Consider the following 18,701-nt stretch of genomic DNA (forward strand, 5'->3'; position numbering starts at 1 on the left):
GCCCAACAGTGTCAACCTGGCAGTGCTGGGGCTTGAACCAGCGACCTTTTGATTACTAGTCCAGTACCTTTACTACTAGGCTACAACTGCCTTGTCGTATATCCGTCATATATACATATACAGGTCTGCAGTACAGCAAAATTCTTTATTTGCATATCCCAGCTTGTTTGGAAGCTGGGGTCAGAGTGCAGGGTCAATACGGCTATCCTGGAGCAGACAGGGTTAAGGGCCTTGCTCAAGGGTCAAACAGTGGCTGCATGGCAAAGCTGGGACTTAAACTCTCAACCCTTCAGTTGAGCCCAAAGCCCTACCCAGTAGGCTATCACTGTGCATAAAGTCATGGTTTGACAAAGTGTGGAGAAATCCTAAGTGCCTGCCCTTTGCTGAACACCTCTGGGATAAATTGGAACGTCTACTGTGAGTCAGGCCTTTAATTTCAACAATAGAGCCCGTCCTCATAAATACTTCACAGACAGACTCCTGATAGAGCCGCAAAAGAGGTGGCAGCTTTATATCGCTGCATATAATTTAGCAGTGGTGTGTCCAGGTGTCCACATACTTTTGGCCACACAGTAGAGTAATAATCATACTGCTGTATACTGTACCTTGCTCTTCTAGACGAGCGATGTGCATCAGTGCTCTATTTTGGGGTCGCTGCAGAAGCTTCTCCAGACGCTCTTGGCAGGCCCAGAGGCTGGCTTCACCCATGGGCATGATGCCAGGCTCTTTAAGTTTCTCACAGTACCAACCGCACCCCTGCAGGAGCCAAACAATGGTACCCAGCAGCGCCCGGCACAGAGCGATACACTCCTCTGCTTTCCCGTGGCAGCTACAGGAAAGAAAGAGAAACAGATCTTAATCCTCTGAGCAAAATCACAACAACACTACTGCACCTGTACACTTATTATATCTGGTCAGACAGGGTTCTATAGAGGTCACTTTCGATTGGAGGGAGTGTGACAAAGTGTACAGAACACAAGACAGGTTACAGTTAGTACAGGTCATCTGTACGGTAGGTGTAGGTTATAAATCAATCAATGAACATACAAAGCAGATCGGTGTTCCTAATAAAGTGCTCAGTGACCATGAACAGCAGTGGTACTTTAACCCATTTGGGACATAGCCAATCCCATAAGAGCTTGGGTGACTGACGAACATCATACCTGAGACGGTGGGAGAACATGTCCATGATCTCCAGGAGAGATTTCACGCAGAGTTCTCTGGAGAAATCTTCAAACTGAGGATGAAAATAAAAGGATAAAATTACATCTGAATTCTTTGAATCTTTTAGGAATGTTATGGACTGTAGATGGCAAAGCAAAGAGTGAGAAATGTTTAATTGAATCATGCTCGAAAAAAGCTGAGCCGATATTATATACACCAGTCAACCATAACATTAAAACCACCTCCTTGTTTCTACACTTACTGTACATTTTATCAGCTCCACTTACCATACAGAAGCACTTTATAGTTCTACAATTACTGAATGTAGTCCATCTGCATACTTTTTTATCCTGCTTTCACCCTATTCCTTAATGGTCTGGACCCCCACAGGACCACCACAGAGCAGGTATTATTTGGGTGGTGGATCATTCTCAGCACTGCACTGACACTGACATGGTGGTGGTGTGTTAGTGTGTGTTGTGCTGGTATGACTGGATCAGACACAGCAATGCTGCTGGAGTTTTTAAATACTGTGTCCACTCACTGTCCACTCTATTAGACCCTCCTACCTAGTTGGTCCACCTTGTAGATGTAAAGTCAGAGACGATCGCTCATCTATTGCTGCTGTTTGAGTTGGTCATCTTCTAGACTTTTATCAGTGGTCACAGGACGCTGCCCACGGGGCGCTGTTGACTGGATATAATTGGTTGGTGGACGATTCTCAGTCCAGCAGGGACAATGAGGTGTTTAAAAACTCCAGCAGTGCTGCTGTGTCTGATCCACTCATACCAGCACAACACACACTAACACACCACCACCATGTCAGTGTCACTGCAGTGCTGAGAATGATCCACCACCTAAATAATACCTGCTCTGTGGTGGTCCTGACCATTGAAGAACAGCATGAAAGGGGGCCAACAAAGCATGTAGAGAAACGGATGGACTACAGTCAGTAATTGTAGAACTACAAAGTGCTTCTATATGGTAAGTGGAGCTGATAAAATGGACAGTGAGTGTAGAAACAAGGAGGTGGTTTTAATGTTATGGCTGATCGGTGTATATTGCCTCATTTATACCAACTCATGATAGCATCATCAGTATTAGATTGGGTTTTTATATATTTATAATGCAGCTGTCCAAATTTTTTTGGAATGTGTCATAGGCATAGTTTAGTAATTAGTAAGTAATGTTTATATACAACAATAAACCTGGTTAGATATAAAAATGAAACTGTTCTTTGTGCTGCTTTTAATTGAATACATGTAAAACCCCTGAATTATCAGTTTGTTTGCATTTATAACCCACTGTCCTAATTTTTTTGGAACTGGATTTGTAGTCATACTTTCTGTGATGCCTGTTGGAAAGTGTTCTGCTTCCCTCTACTGGAGAAAAAAGTACACAGTGGTTCATTCACTAAAAATGAATCAATTTACATTTTTGGCATTTAGCGACTTACAGTATACAGTCTAAGCAATTGAGGGTTAAGGGCCTTGCTCTGGGGCCCAACAGTGGCAACCTGGCAGTGGTGTGGGTTGAACCAGCGACCTTCTGCTTACTAGTCCAGTACCAGGCTACTATTGCCACGTGAAAATCCATGCAATAAAAACTGTATGACCAAAAGTTTGTGGACACCTGACCATCAGCTTGCTGGACATCCCACTGACTGAATACCTGTAGTCTTCGTTATGGTACAACAATGTCAGTGATGGCAGCAAAGCATTTAATTTTGGCAGAGTCATAAAACAGCCTAGATCCTTCACCCCTCATGCCAGGAATCTCCTAAACCTTTTCTACCATAATGTTTTCCATGTCTGAGTGAGACGTTTCTGCTATAAGGAGATGAGAAGTGGGCTGAATTAATACAAACCTTACTGATGGCAGTGAGAACGCTGGAGTAGGACACCATCTACAGAAGAGACACAGTATTAAGTGTTTGATGCCTCAGAAACACGAGCAAAATAACGTATTTACACAATGCATGACCTAAAGTATGTGGACACCTGACAATGAGCGTGTTCGACATCACATTGTAAAATCAAACATATTCATATAGACATGTCAAATAATAATTTCCAGATCGATCTCCTTGGATGGCAGGAGGTTTCATTTATTTATTTATTATTTATTTTGGTTACATCCATGACAGGAACGGTAGTTACTCATTATACAAGATTCATCAGTTCACAAGTTTATATCAAACACAGTCACAGACAATTTTGTATCTCCAATTCACTTCACTTGCATGTCTTTGGACTGTGGGAGGAAACCGGAGCTCCCACACAGACACAGGGAGAACATGCAAACTCCACACAGAAAGGGCCCGGACCGCTCCACCTGGGGATCGAACCCAGGACCTTCCTGCTGTGAGGCGACAGTGGTACCCACCGAGGGATGGCCGGAGGCTTAAAAGCAACCAATGTGACTCAAATATATCAGTCGATTAGATTCAGGTATCAAGTTTGCATTTACATTTATGGCATTTATCAGACGCTTTTATCCCGAGCGACTTCGGTACTGTGACAGTATACAGTCTAAGCAATTGAGGGTTTAGATTAAGGGCCCAACAGTTGTAACATAGAGCCTTTTCGTTAACTAGACCAGTACCTTAACCACTACGCTACAACTGCCTGCCAGTTGCAGTATCAGAAATACAAATAATGAGTCCCAGCATCTCAAGATAAATGAACATTTCTCACACTGACCTGAGAACTGATGGCGTACTTCAAATACGAGAGAATGAGAGGATTCGGAGAAGGTCCGATCATCGCCTGCTCCAATAAAGCTTCTAGATCAAGAGAAACAAGACCAGTTTATGTGTGCCCAGAACCCATAAGACCACATTTTTTGCTATGACAACAGGTGTGATGTTTACCATATATACACCGATTAGTCTTAACATTAAAACCACCTCCATGTTTCTACACTCACTGTCCATTATATCAGCTCCACTTACCATATAGAAGCACTTTGTAGTTCTACAATTACTGACTGTAGTCTATCTGTTTCTCTGCATGCTTTGTTGGCCCCCTTTCATGCTGTTCTTCAATGCTCAGGATCCCCACAGAGCAGGTATTATTTAGGTGGTGGATGATTCTCAGCACTGCAGTGACACTGACATGGTGGTGGTGTGTTAGTGTGTGTTGTGCTGGTATGAGTGGATCAGACACAGCAGCGCTGCTGGAGTTTTTAAATACCGTGTCCACTCACTGTCCACTCTATTAGACACTCCTACCTAGTTGGTCCACCTTGTAGATGTAAAGTCAGAGACGATCGCTCATCTATTGCTGCTGTTTGAGTTGGTAATCTTCTAGACCTTCATCAGTGGTCACAGGACGCTGCCCACGGGGCGCTGTTGGCTGGATATTTTTGGTTGGTGGACTATTCTCAGTCCAGCAGGGACAGTGAGGTGTTTAAAAACTCCAGCAGCCCTGCTGTGTCTGATCCACTCATACCAGCACAACACACACTAACATACCACCACCATGTCAGTGTCACTGCAGTGCTGAGAATGATCCATCACCTAAATAATACCTGCTCTGTGGTGGTCCTGTGGGGGTCCTGACCATTGAAGAACAGCATGAAAGGGGGCTAACAAAGCATGCAGAGAAACAGATGGACTACAGTCAGTAATTGTAGAACTACAGTGCTCCTATATGGTAAGTGAAGCCGATAAACTGGACAGTGAGTGTAGAAACAAGGAGGTGGTTTTAATGTTATGGCTGATCTGTGTATATCATAAGCTATTAAAAACTAATAACTAATAACTAACTATGTGGTAACTCAATTATCTTTCAGAGACCTGCGAGGTTGGGATAGTCCCAGGTGGTTCCTTTTGGGCAGTTCTTCTTGATATTGATGGCCCACTGATAGTCGCTCCATCGCTCCTTCCAAGCCTGCAGGATTGCTTGCTTTAGGTTCACCATCTTCTGATGCATAAGAAGTACTGAAGTGAACACTAGAAAAGACATTAATAATACAAACAAACATTTTAAACTAGTTGGTTTTAGAAATGTAGCAAAACCAAATATTTATCATGCATTTTGTCAATGTAATGAGCATTACTGAAGACCTGTGGATGCCGGCCGGCCAATAATTGTTTAAACATGTTATCTATAAAGTACAACAAATTCTTTCTTTATGCCACAAATTAAACACACCTTTTATTTATTTATTAGGATTTTAATGTCATGTTTTACACTGTGGGTACATTCATGACAGGAACGGTAGTTACTGCTTACACAAGATTCATCAGTTCAAGTTTAATGTGAAACACAGTCATGAACAATTTTGTATCTTCAATTCACTTCGGGACTGTGGGAGAAAACCGGAGCACCAGGAGGAAATCCATGCAGACACAGAAGAACATGCAAACTCCACACAGAAAGGACCCGGACCGCCCCACCTGGGGATCAAACTCAGGACCTTCTTGCTGTGAGGCGAGACTACCCACATTGTAACAGCTTTTAATTCATGGCAGAATTTTAGGGGTTCTTGGATTACATTTGACCAATCTAACCAGGTTCTTCTCAGCACAAGCTGACAGTTTAGGGTTTTCTTCTTGATCTTGGCAAAGGGACCACTGTTCCATGTACTGTACTTAAATCTAAATTTTGTCAGATGTTCTAAACAAACACAATTTCTAAGGGAAGGAAGGCTGGTGTTCTAATCATTCAGTCATAGAACAAGAACAGTTGCAGTCATGAAACACATGTTCCTTTAAACTGCAGTGTATAATAATGTTCCTCGTGTATTTCTTAAAATATGTGCATTTTGTATTAAACCTTTAATAACAGTGTACTGAGTTTAATTGAATCTATTAATTTAGTCTTGTTAAACCACTTTAATTCATCCTGGACTGTTATTGTTTGTTCTGAAAGCTACATAGCTACAAAGCTAACTACGAATACAACAGCGTCTATTAACAACATGTTTATTATAGCATTATAGTCACTTATATTTATTACCTTCAGTGTTTATATTATAATTTAAATAAAAGCAGTTACTTACCTGTAAAATAAAATATCTTTAATTATAAAAAATGTATTTTTACATCATTCACAAAACCAGCATAGTTTTCCCTGCCCGTATTCAGGCAAGTCCCGCCTCCTCTGTTGTGATTGTCCAGTAGTTTGAAATCTACGTTCTGATTGGTTGATAACCTGTACGCCTTGCCATAGGTTAAAAAGCGAAACCGGTGCGATATAAACGTCGCTCAACAAACAACGTGTTTTTGATTGGTCGCCATCTGAGTATGCTGAAATTCTATTGGCTAGAAGAGGTCTCAACTGTTATTAACCGTACTTAAAATGGTCCAGCGAATGTAGCATTTTTGTTTTATTATTTGACTACACTAAACTATAGTTACATGAATACAAGCAAATGAAGCATTTCCAGTAAATAAAAGATTTATATATTATTTATGATGGGCAGTTGTAGCTTAGTGGTTAGGGTACTGAATTAGTAATCATAAGGTTGCTGGTTCAAGCCCCACCACTGCCAGGTTGCCACTGTTGTGCCCTTAAGCAAGACCCTTAACCCTCATTTGCTCAGCTGGTATACTGTCCCAGTACTGTAAGTCGCTTTGGATAAAAGCATCTGCTAAATGCCAAATATGTCAATGATGGCAAACGAGTTCTAGAAAATCTTCACTTTGATCCATCAGCCTGAAATTTGAGAAACCTGACTGAACCATCAGTTCAGCTCTCATTCATTCATTCATTTAGTCTCTATTAGTAACCACATAACACAAGCTTGATATTTTCCTCCTGTAACTCCCAGTGAGTTTGGCATGTTCTTATATGGCGTATGTGGGTTGTTGTGTGCTTTCTCTAAATGCTCTAGTTTCCTTCTACATGCAAAGGATGGGCTGTCTGCTTTAAAATACCTTGGTGTGAGTGACTAAATGACCAAGGATGTACTGTATGTCTGCTTTACGCCAAACTTTAGTCCCTGAATATGAACAATATAATTCCTGTACATTATTTTAATCACTCCAGTGTTGCTTTGCGTTAGTGTGCATAAACTTTCATCTTGGTGTAAGCGTTTTGACAGAGGAGAACATCCTTTTATCCAAGATCTCTCTCTGTCCATTTTTTACCAAAACAATTCTAACCAGACTGAACAGCATTCTTATAACTTGATGCTACCACCACCATGTTTTACACTGGAGATTTTTGTACTTGGCTTATTAAATTTATGTCTTATTAAATTTACATAACAGCTATCATAATTCAAAGTCAAAAAAGTAGTACAATGGAAATGTACTACTAGTTTGTCTAGTGGCTTGAGTAGTGGCTTGGTCCTTGCAACACTTGATGAAGATCCACGAACATTACCTGCATGTGCAACTTAATCTGTATAAAAGATAGTGTGACAGTTTAAGGGATTGTGATGACTCTGAGGAAATGCTAAAAACAAAGCAGTATAAAAATTGGTGTGAACTGATGAGCATTTTACAGAACTGATCTGTATTTCTTAATCTCAACTTCAACAAAAATGAGTTCATTATTTTTCAAAAACTTTAATAAGTCCAATCATACAGATGCAAAATCCATACAATTACAATAATTCCTGCAATATATACAATCATAAAAACTATGAGACAGAATGTCATCTGTCCATCCTTAAAGTTACATGGGGTGAATATTTGGCTCTAGTGATTACAAGGTGAAATACAGGAGCAAATTGTGTTTTCCTCCACAACCAGTATCATAATATGCTAACTATATAACAAGGGAGTCTGCCATTTTTTCAGTTGTGAGCAGTAAAATGGGAGTTAAGTGCAGGCCTTTTGTTAACAGCAGAAGGAATGTAAACCAGCCAGTCTGGCTCTGTGACTCTGTTTCTTTCTTTGTCTTTTAATGTATTTGTTCACATTGCTTAATTAAGTTTTATCATGTCTCCAGATATTTCTTCATTATTATCGAACAATTAAATATAAATCATGTAATTAAATATAAATCATTCATAGTTTTTGCTCTGTGACAGAGTGGTGAGTAGTTTTTGGCCGTCTCCATCATGCCCGTTGTCTTTTTTGTCTCTTTGAATGCCGTTCTGCTTCTCCATTCTGTCTCTTCCACTTGATGAAAATCGCAGGATGGGCTTCTTTCTTATAAGACAGGGTTCAGCATGATCATCGCATCCCTAAAATCCAGGATAAAATGAAATAGTATAGTGAAAAATTTCAGCATTTTTTCTTTTAAAATTATTTTTCTGCTTTCCTCTGCAGTCCTGGTTTATTTTGTTCAGGGTTATTGATGAGTTCAATGCCTACTCGTGAAATCAGTGGATAAAGTGTTTATGCTTTACTTCTGTAAAATGCTAAAATTTATTTTACAGAAAAAGTGGGGGAAAGTTGTTTGCTATATTTGCTCATCATAAAGAAAACGCTTGTAAAGATGCTGAATCCTAAATCACCTAATACTGTACTGAATCCTTTACTAATTAGTATACTACGAAGTTGTTGGTACACACCATGTAGTAGGTAAAGTGCTGTTTGGAACGCCTTTAACATTTATTATGAAAAGTTGAATGTGTTAGATTTTCTGGATAAACTGAGGTAAAACGCTTTTATATATATATATATATATATATATATATATATATATATATAATATTTATTTCTATTTCCATAGTTAGATGTAAGTCAAAATCTTCATCAAACACAGATCTGCTGGAACACAGCTGCCACCCTCCACAGTCAAGCAACTTTGACATGAAAACAAATACATGTGCTGTCTGTATGTTTTTGCTCCAGAAGAATTTGTCATATGTGGTCACATTTTAATATGATACTTACAAATCAAAGTAAAGTTATTTCTTGTTCATTGTGTTACCTTTACCTATAGGTGCCCCAAATCAAATGTATTGAAAAGTCAAGAGGATATGCTGCATTTTTCAAAGATTTGTGGCAGAAAAAAAATGTATTTAGCGATACTCTGAACAGTGAGTGCCGGGGTCATGTTAGTTGAGAAGCACTGCATGGTAATATTTCCTGCTTCTTACCTCATCTGAGAGATCAGAAAGGCTTTGATATGGCTGTGAAGATTCTTTCTTGCTGGACCTGCTTTTGGTTTTTAACTCTTCGTCCTTTTAAAAGAAAAAAAACAACATGAACAACTTGCCGCTAAATTCAGCACTTGGTTTGTTGTGAGGCATCCAGTTTAAAAACAAAGATATGTTGGTGCAGAAAATTCTACTGCTTTATTGGCAGATGGTGCCAGACATTGATGTTGTACTTTACTGGTTTTCAGTGATCTGAATAGCATTCATCAAAATGCTTTGCTGGCTGAGACTACCATGCACCCCCTCCAACACATTGCCTTAAATGGAGTCTCAAAGAGCGACATTACATTCCGAGATATACGTTAGTTCTCCAGATCAACTTGTTTCATGATACCAGATGATTTGAAATGCAAAATCTATTCAACCTAGGTTTTTCAACCATGGTATTGGACTTTGGTGCTAAGCTGATGCTTTTAATAGTCCTACCATTTATGTAACCTCCTGTGTCAAATCTCACTATCAGGACATTGGATTTTTGACAGCAGATTAATGCAAATGTCTCCTAAACAAGCCCAGAATGGATTCTGGGTGATTATTAGAGTTTTCAGGCCAAGTGAAAACTTTTACATAATAAACTAGCATTAACGTGGCTTCACCTCTGAGTGTGATTTGGCTGGGGATTGGCTGGAGTGTTTTGGAGAACCGGAGCCCCTTATTCTCTCACTGAACCAGGAGAAAGATACAAACGGGGGACCGGAGGTACGTGGGGTTCGGCTCTCTGCTGTCTCTGCTGTCTCCGGCCTAAAACATCACAAATGGAAGATAGAAAGAAACTTGCATAAATGAATACAACACAATGAACACTAACACAGATTAGCAACATTTGTATTATTGTTTCTGTACCGATTTTCTGCTGAGTGTCGACTGGCTCGCTCCTTCCTGACCCTCCCATAAGTCCGCCACAACGTAACCCTGTACAAAATGAAACAATAAGCCACACTGAAATGGTTCCAGCATTCCTGTTACCTTCAGTACTGCACAGGTTTACACCAACCAGGAGCTTACTGTGGGTCTGAACTGGTGATTGTGAACCGTTAAACAGGAGTTCTTTATTTTGTCTTGGGTGCAACCCATTTTTATTGCTAAAAAAGTTCTGCAACCCTCATTTATCATCTTGTAAACCTTAAGACAAGCTAACTGCTCCTAACAACAGGTGGAGGTTTACATGAGGTTTACATGAGTGTGGTTTGAGTATCCAAGCCTTGATTTGAATCAGTACATTGTAGTTGATTTATTAAATAAAAGCTAAACATAAAATGATTTAATGAATGTGATTTTATGTATCTGTTTGTTTGTCTGTTTGTTTGGATTTTAACGTCATGTTTTACACTCTTTAGTTACATTAATGACAGAAACGGTAGTTACTCATTACACAAGATTCATCAGTTCACAAGGTTATATCAAACACAGTCATGGACAATTTAGTATCTCCAATTCACTTCACTTGCACGTCTTTGGACTGTGGGAGGAAACCGGAGCACCCAGAGGAAACCCACATGGACACGGGGAGAACATGCAAACTCCACACAGAAAGGACCCGGACCGCCCCACCTGGGGATCGAACCCAGGACCTTCTTGCTGTGAGGCAACAGTGCTACTCACTTAGACACCGTGCCGCCCTTTTATGTATCAGATGTTATCACATTAACAAATCAGATACATACATAGTATATGAGGGTAGTAATTGCATAACGGTTAAGGTACTGAACTAGTAAATGGAAGGTCGCTGGTACAAGCTTCATCACTGCTAGGTTGCCATTGTTGGGCCCTTAAGCAAGGCCCTAATTATTCATTGATTGGATTGTGTTTAGTCAGAATTATGGGTGTAGAAAATGTAAATGTGGAATTTTAACATCCACAATTTTCCTCCCAATCTAGTCACATCCAATTACCCAATTGCATTACGCTTCCTCTCTGCTGATGCTGATCTCAAGTTCATATGTGGATCAGCTTTGTGTACAGAGAGACACACCCTGATCAGCATTACTCCTCGACTCTGTGCAGGCACCATCAGTCAGCCAGCAGAGGTCATAAATACATCAGTTATGAGCTCCCTCTCCAGCTTCTCACCCTGTATGAACAACAAGCCAATCGTTGTTCATGTAGCCTCCCAGCCCAGCCGGATGGCAGAGCTGAGTTTTGAACTGATGAGTTCGAAATGTCAGCTCTGGTGTGCTGGCGTGTTTTACCGCTGCACCACCTGAGCGGCGTAAGTCTTTGTTTTAAACAAAAAAATGAAACTTCTGCTCTTGCAGGCTGCTCTGTAATTATTATTTTGACCCAAAACTCAAATGTACATGTTCAGAATCAGCATCCAATAGGATTTTATGTTGTTATTTCAGAGGTCCTGTTTACTGACCCCAAATCGAGGAAGCGCCTCCTGGTCTTCTTGTCCAGCAGAACTGTTGGGCTGCTTGGCTCATCTGATCCAACATCATGACTGTCATCTGAACACAAAGAATAGCATTTTATATCAGCATTACTGATTATGGTTACAGAATCAACAGAAACATTAAATCATTTAAAAAACACATATACACAATGATTTCTACAACTGTTCTTTTTCTGTAACTGAATCATTAAAATAGACTTTTTTTTAAACCCGACTTCTTAAGTTACATGTTGTTTTCTGATATTATGACACTGTAGATAAAAATATATAAGCACACAGCATCATCAGGGACCCCTTCCACCCCAGCCACACATTGTATAACCTGCTGCCATCTGGGAGGAGATACAGGGACATACGTGCCAGGACCAGTCGGCTCAAGAACAGTTTCTTATATACAGTATATATACACAATATATATGTATATATATATACTGTATATACCTCCGCTGCCAGGGATCCCCGATTATTTTTGGCAGTGGAAGAGGCAACACCGCTGCCCACACCTCCTCTGACCTGCGCACACAGCCCCCAATGGAACCCCCCTCCACCCAAGCACCCTGCACAGGTGCCTCCATCCGCCAATCAGGGTCCCCACACAGCGCCCGAAGACCCTGCCCACACACCCCGGCCATCCCTCCTTCCAGGCACTGCCAGTTATGCCTGCTAGATGGCGCCCAGCCAACGCCGAGCTTCAAGCTTGTGCTAGCGGAATATCCCACTGCGCCACCTAGGTGCCCATTATTATTATTATTATTATTATTATTATTGTTATTAATAATTGTTATTATTGTTATTTGTGTGATCAGGTCTGCCATGCATTAGAAGCTGCCGGAACATAGGTAAGAATGTCCACAGCCAATCAAGCTTTACATCATGGTAGACTAAGAGGTTCTCTGCTTTCTTTCTCCATGTGATTGGCATCAAACAGCAGTCAAGCTTGAAGTGCCAATTTTAAAGGACGCGCTTCTTTTGGGAATGGCAGCTTCCAAGCCTATGGAAAGGTTAAGCTTGCTTGAGAGTGGGCATTGTCAATAGGTATTCGTCTGCCAGGGTTTTTTGGGCGTGTGAGTGGTGGTCAACAATGGCATCATAAAGTGGTTCTGGAAATGTGTTTGTTCAGTCTGGGAATCCCCCCTGGTTTGTACCTTCACTCTGAGAGTGCTCTCTCTGGCGCAGGAGACAGTGGTTCTCCTCCTGCAGCTGCTCACGATGCTCCTTTTTGCGTGGATGTACAAGGTCCCTTTTCGCTTTTTGGAGATGGTCCTCCTGCAGCAGAGAACTGTGGTTCTCCTCATGCAGCTGGACGTGGTCCTTTCCGCGTGGGTGTACCTGGTCTCTTTTCCGTACTTGAACGTGGTCCTCCTCCTTGCACGGCTCATCGTGGTCCTTCTTGCACAGCTGTACCTGGTCCGTGTCCTCGGTTTCGACAGCATCCCTCTTACTCTTGGGCAGGTCAGTGTGGTTTTCTTGCTGCTGATTGACAGGTTTATCCTGTGGCAGGTCGACGTGGTGCTCCTGACGCAGCTGGGCGTGGTCTTTTTGGTGCAGGTTGGCCGGGGAGGAGGTGTTCAGCAAAGCCCTTCGTCTGGGCTCGTTCTTCTCGCTGTCTGCTGTGCCAGGGCAAGGGTCAAAAGTGAAGGCTCGATCCCTCCGGGCGGGAGAGGAGGAGGGGTGGAGGTCACAAAAAGGGGAGGAGCAATAAATTGAGGGGTAGAGAGGAGAGGAAGAACCGGGCAGTAAGCCACTGTAGCTCTGGAACACAATGTAAACACACACATGTTTTCTTTCCTTTACACAATTTAAAACTCATTTTTACAGAAAGAAGCCGGTTTGTTTATGTTGCTTATGCAGAATATGTAGTTTTTGGTTTAATCCCATCTGTTGTTTGCATTAATGGGTGATTCTTCAATTGCGGGCTCTTTTTACCATCTTAACTTTTGAAAAATAAAATTAGTAATAATTTAGTTTTAATTATGTCAAGATAATGCTTACATGCTTTAGAGCAAAGACTTAATGATGGCTACAATTGAGCTCATATAGAATCTTAACACTTCATATTTATTTGCGAAGTGGCATAGCAAAATGTCATTATGTGTTGGTAATGATGTGTTGCGGTAATGACAATTTTTACTTTTTTTAAGAAAAAAACTAGCTAGGCCATGGATTTGTTAAAGCTAGTCAACAGCTAGTACAAGATGCACTTTAAATACATATAAATAATGTGTAATTTTCTTTTTTTTTTTTTTTGGTAAAGTACTGCCCTACTGATGTAAATGGTAATGACGCTGAATAAATATATTCTATGATCAGGAGGAATACGTGATTAAATTACTCACATTTCCAGACATTCAAATGTCAATCTTCTCTCATGGCTGGCATGTGCTTCCTTGCTAGTCTTTGTTTCCATGGTTACAACATAAACAAGTGTTACCTTCAAATGATTCCCTACAGAAACCATACACTGTTGCGGTAATGACGATAATGCTGGGGACAGTAATATATTGCTCAAAAATATGCATAGGTTGTACAAATATGAAAACAAAAATTACATTTTGTTTCTTTTTAAGTTATTAGAAAACTCATATTGTGATTTTTATAATGAATTGATCACTTTTTAGCATTTTATTAGAGCAGAGAGGTTTCAAAGTCTGGGTTGGGGACAAGGCCAAAGTAGCAAAATATTGATGTTTAAATCATCATAAAAAATGGAAATCATAATTATTTTGGTATGTAATTTTTGTAGTGATGCAATGAATGATCTTTTTAATACCTAAAATATTTGTTTTGTAATAAAGACAAATAATTAACACAAATTTATAACCTAGGGACGTAAAAGTTCCCCCAATTGAAGAATCACCCTAATACTCATGAATGAAAAGAACAATATATTTAACACTGTTATCAATGACCCGCTGTACAGTACAATGATCTATACTGCCCCTGGTGGTCAAAACACACACTACAAACCAAAACCTGTACAGACCTTTGCGTCAAGACTGTCTTCTCCCTCCGTGGAGCTCAGACTGTCTCGGAGACGGGACCTGGAGGGGCGGTGCCTCCTGGTTTTGACGGTCAGTTGTGCTTTAGCTTTTTGGAGGCTGCTGTCCAGTCGCTCTGTCTCAGGCACCACCTCGGTCAAGTCTTTCAATTTTAATAATATAGTTTAATAAACATTATTAGTGCCATTAAAATCATTACTATTAAAACCAAACCTACACACAACAATGCTGTCCCACGTACACACCCCAATGCTAATATAACACTCATGTCTACCTGTAACAAATATAAGCTAGTTTACTGAGTCTATCCATTCATTCATTTATTTTCTTATCCGCTTATCCAATTAGTGTCACGGGGGTGGGGGGTGGGGGGTGGGTGCTTGCTGGAGCCTATCCCAGCTTTTCAATAGGCGCAAGGCACACAGTAACACCCTGGACGGGACACCAGTCCATCGCAGGGCAGACACACATACACATACACACACACACACCCATTCACCTATAGCGCAATTCAGTGTCTCCAGTTAACATGACTGCATGTTTTTGGACTGTGGGAGGAAACCTGAGCACCCGAAGGAAATCCACGTAGACACGGGGAGAACATGCAAACTCCACACAGAAAGGACCCAGACCGCCCCAGCTGGGGATCGAACCCAGGACCTTCTTGCTGTGAGGAGACAGTGCTACCCACTAAGCCACCATGCCGCCATGTGTCTATCCAACCAAATGTTAATGGTTAATGTTATAATTAATTGTACACACCTGTTAGCAATAAGTGCGGCTAAAACATCTTTGCTTAATATTAAGGAACAGTATCCACATTTGTTTAACCATATACTGTAAGGTTCCATGGCTTTTGACTGTAAATCACTGAGAATATGTCAGTGAGAATTGAGATTCCACTACTGAAATCCCACTCATGTCTACCTGTGACAGATACGAGCTTGTTAACCTAGGCTCAAGGCACACAGTAACACACACACACACCCATTCACCTATAGCGTAATTCAGTGTCTCCAGTTAACCTGACTGCATGCTTTTGGACTGTGGGAGGAAACTGGAGCTCCCAGAGGCAAACCAACGTGGACACAGGGAGAACATGCAAACTTCGCACAGAAGGGACCTGGACTGCCCCGTCTGGGGATCAAACTCAGGACCTTCTTGCTGTGAGGCGACAGTGCTACCCACCAAGCCACCATACCGCCCATCTGTGATAAAGTAATTCATTTATTTCTCAGTTATGCTAAGAAATATTAATTATAACATTTTTAATTATTTAATCTCTTATATGGCTTAAATGTTTAGTGATGTTAATAATCTTAATGGAACACAAAATCCTCATCAATACTTATTTGTTTAATAAAAATAATATATAATTTGAGAAGGGAGACACAGCGGTAAATTACACTAGCCCACTACTGCTGGGATCCAGGGTTTGAATTGACCGGTTGGTGTCTACAAATAGTCATGATTGGCTTCGCCTGGGGTGGTTGAAGCCCTGCGACGGATGCCTGCCCTGTCCACTGTATACCTGCCTTTCACCAAGTAAAACAGGTAGAACTGGATCTGCCACAACCCTGACTGGTGGTTGATGAAAATGAAAAAATAAAAAAACAATATATAAATAAATATTTAAATAAATAAATACAGAACAAAATATTTAAATAAATGAATAAAAAAAATAAAAAAAAGAATAAATAAATAAATGAATACCTGTCTGTTATATTTAAAGACGCTACCAGTAAGGAGGAAACTGTACCCGGGCACGGCGATCAATAACAAGCGATTACTCACTGTCAAAATCAATACACTTCAACATTGAATAAAAGCTTTATAGGTTGCAGGTTGCCAAGCAAGGGCATTCAGCTCATGAAGCTAAAAACAACTGTAAGAAAACAGAAATGTTAGCAAGATGGCACTTGTTCAGGTTTCTAAAATCTATAACTACACAGACTGAACCTGGCTGAGCAATTAGAATTTTGCTCTCCCGAGAACTGAAGAACTAATAAACGAATAACATTTGTATTCATTTCAGTTCATTACTTCTGATCCAAACTGATTAAACAGGGCGCTCGATGGTGCAGTGGTTTAATATGCTAGGCCGAGTGCTCAGCAGACACAGTTGGTCGTGTCTGAGGGAGAAAGGAGGAATATAACTTCATCATAGCTCAACAGCAACTCCTACTGTCTGGTCGGAAGGATACATAAGGAGTAATGTGGTCAGCTATACGTGACAATAAACTAATATATGATACACTGATCAGCCATAACATTAAAACCTCCTTGTTTCTACACTCACTGTCCATTTTATCAGCTCCACTTACCACATAGAAGAACTTTGTAGTTCTACAATTACTGACTGTAGTCCATCTGTTTGTCTACATGCTTTGTTACCCCCCTTTTTTATGCTGTTCCTCAGTGGTCAGGACCCCCACAGGACCACCACAGAGCAGGTATTATATAGGTGGTGGATCATTCTCAGCACTGCAGTGACACTGACATGGTGGTGGTGTGTTAGTGTGTGTTGTGCTGGTATAAGTGGATCAGACACAGCAGCGCTGCTGGAGTTTTTAAACACCTCACTGTCACTGCTGGACTGAGAATAGTCAACCAACCAAACCTTAATTTCCTTCGGGATTAATAAAGTATCTATCTATCTATCTATCTATCTATCTATCTATCTATCTATCTATCTATCTATCTATCTATCTATCTATCTATCTATCTATCTATCTATCTATCTATCTATCTATCTATCTATCTATCTATCTATCTATCTATCTATCTATCTATCTATCTATCTATATCCAGCCAACAGTGCCCCATGGCAGCGACCTGTGACCACTGATGAAGATCTAGAAGATGACCAACTCAAACAGCAGCGATAGATGAGCGATTGTCTCTGACTTTACATTTACGAGGTGGACCAACTAGGTAGGAGAGTCTAATAGAGTGGACAGTGAGTGGACACGGTGTTAAAAAACTCCAGCAGCGCTGCTGTTGGTCTGATCCACTCATACCAGCACAACACACACTAACACACCACCACCATGTCAGTGTCACTGCAGTGCTAAGAATGATCCACCACCTAAATAATACCTGCTCTGTGGTGGTCCTGTGGGGGTCCTGGCCATTGAAGAACAGGGTGCAAGCAGGCTAACATAGTATGTAGAGAAACAGATGGACTACAGTCAGTAATTGTAGAACTACAAAGTGCTTCTATATGGTAAGTGGAGCTGATAAAATGGACAGTGAGCGTAGAAACAAGAAGGTGGTTTTAATGTTATGGCTGATCAGTGTATGATAGAAAAACCACCATGTATTTGAATGTTTATCATTTGTTCCTTAAATAAATTAAATGGGTTTTACAAAATGTGTTGTATTTTTGTTTAAGAATCTAATAGGACACATTTACAACTACGGTGGCCGTCAGAAGGGGGGCAATTACTTTTCCCCCACCATTAGATATGGAAAGTTTTATTTGTATGAGATTTTTATGCGATTTTTGTGGCATCTGATGTGAGTGGAGGTTCAGAAGGACAATAACACTTCTATCATATCCTGTTTCAGAGCTCCATCAGCGTTGGGGGTTTGATCCACTCTCGTCCTATAATGCACTCTGAATGGGTGTAAATGAAGCGCTGGGATGGTGGATGATGGGATGGAACACTAATAATGCAGGAGGGGGAAGGGAACGGGTCTACAGGCCACTTACCAAACACATTTTCTTCTGCCTCGGCCAGAGGGGTGGAGGACATGGCACCAAAATCTGGAGTGAATGAAAAAAAGATCTGGAATAAGATTTACACCAGATAACAGCATTTATACAGCATATATATATTCATTATTTATTTATCTTTAGTAGCCACTGTTTTCATTTCCAATCCACTTGCATGTTTTCTTAAATGAACAAGAAAACCCAGAAGTACCCAGATGAAAGTCACAACGAAGAGGGTAGTAACCAGATGTGGGAATAGAACCTTAGATCAGTAAAGCTGTGTGTTTTATCACTAGAAATATACCATTATGGACAAGTCACAAACCATTTCTAAGGCTGTTGGACTCCACCAAACCATAATGGG

At 40.7% G+C, this 18,701-nt stretch overlaps 2 protein-coding genes across 2 annotated transcripts in view; both read right to left on the bottom strand.

The window, feature by feature from the left end:
• med24 (mediator complex subunit 24) overlaps positions 1 to 6,257 on the bottom strand; it is a 37,411-nt gene extending 31,154 nt beyond the window's left edge. Inside the window, exons 1-6 of the mRNA XM_063003860.1 lie at positions 6,172 to 6,257; positions 4,964 to 5,119; positions 3,867 to 3,949; positions 3,032 to 3,070; positions 1,164 to 1,237; positions 606 to 829 (exon numbers count right to left, since the gene is read on the bottom strand). Of these exons, the coding sequence (XP_062859930.1) occupies positions 606 to 829; positions 1,164 to 1,237; positions 3,032 to 3,070; positions 3,867 to 3,949; positions 4,964 to 5,099 (556 nt within the window). The 5' untranslated portion in view covers positions 5,100 to 5,119; positions 6,172 to 6,257. The remainder of the gene's footprint in view (positions 1 to 605; positions 830 to 1,163; positions 1,238 to 3,031; positions 3,071 to 3,866; positions 3,950 to 4,963; positions 5,120 to 6,171) is intronic.
• A 1,440-nt stretch (positions 6,258 to 7,697) lies between these two features.
• samd14 (sterile alpha motif domain containing 14) lies at positions 7,698 to 18,377 on the bottom strand. The gene is made up of 8 exons (XM_063003978.1): positions 18,335 to 18,377; positions 14,604 to 14,761; positions 12,766 to 13,372; positions 11,588 to 11,675; positions 10,072 to 10,140; positions 9,825 to 9,969; positions 9,169 to 9,252; positions 7,698 to 8,307 (listed from the first exon to the last, which is right to left on the bottom strand). The coding sequence occupies exons 1-8, from the start codon at positions 18,375 to 18,377 to the stop codon at positions 8,125 to 8,127; spliced, it is 1,377 nt and encodes a 458-aa protein (XP_062860048.1). The 3' UTR covers positions 7,698 to 8,124.
• Positions 18,378 to 18,701: the final 324 nt, after the last annotated feature.

This window comes from Trichomycterus rosablanca, chromosome 10, assembly GCF_030014385.1.
Source record: "Trichomycterus rosablanca isolate fTriRos1 chromosome 10, fTriRos1.hap1, whole genome shotgun sequence".
Lineage (NCBI taxonomy): Eukaryota > Metazoa > Chordata > Actinopteri > Siluriformes > Trichomycteridae > Trichomycterus > Trichomycterus rosablanca.

Coding starts and splice junctions, on each gene's coding strand:
- samd14 (XM_063003978.1), bottom strand. CDS start 18,377: ATGTCCTCCACCCCTCTGGCCGAGGCAGAAGAAAATGTGTTTG. Junction 14,762..18,334: donor GGCAGAAGAAAATGTGTTTG/GTAAGTGGCCTG, acceptor TAAAATTGAAAG/ACTTGACCGAGGTGGTGCCT. Junction 9,970..10,071: donor CGACACTCAGCAGAAAATCG/GTACAGAAACAA, acceptor GTGATGTTTTAG/GCCGGAGACAGCAGAGACAG.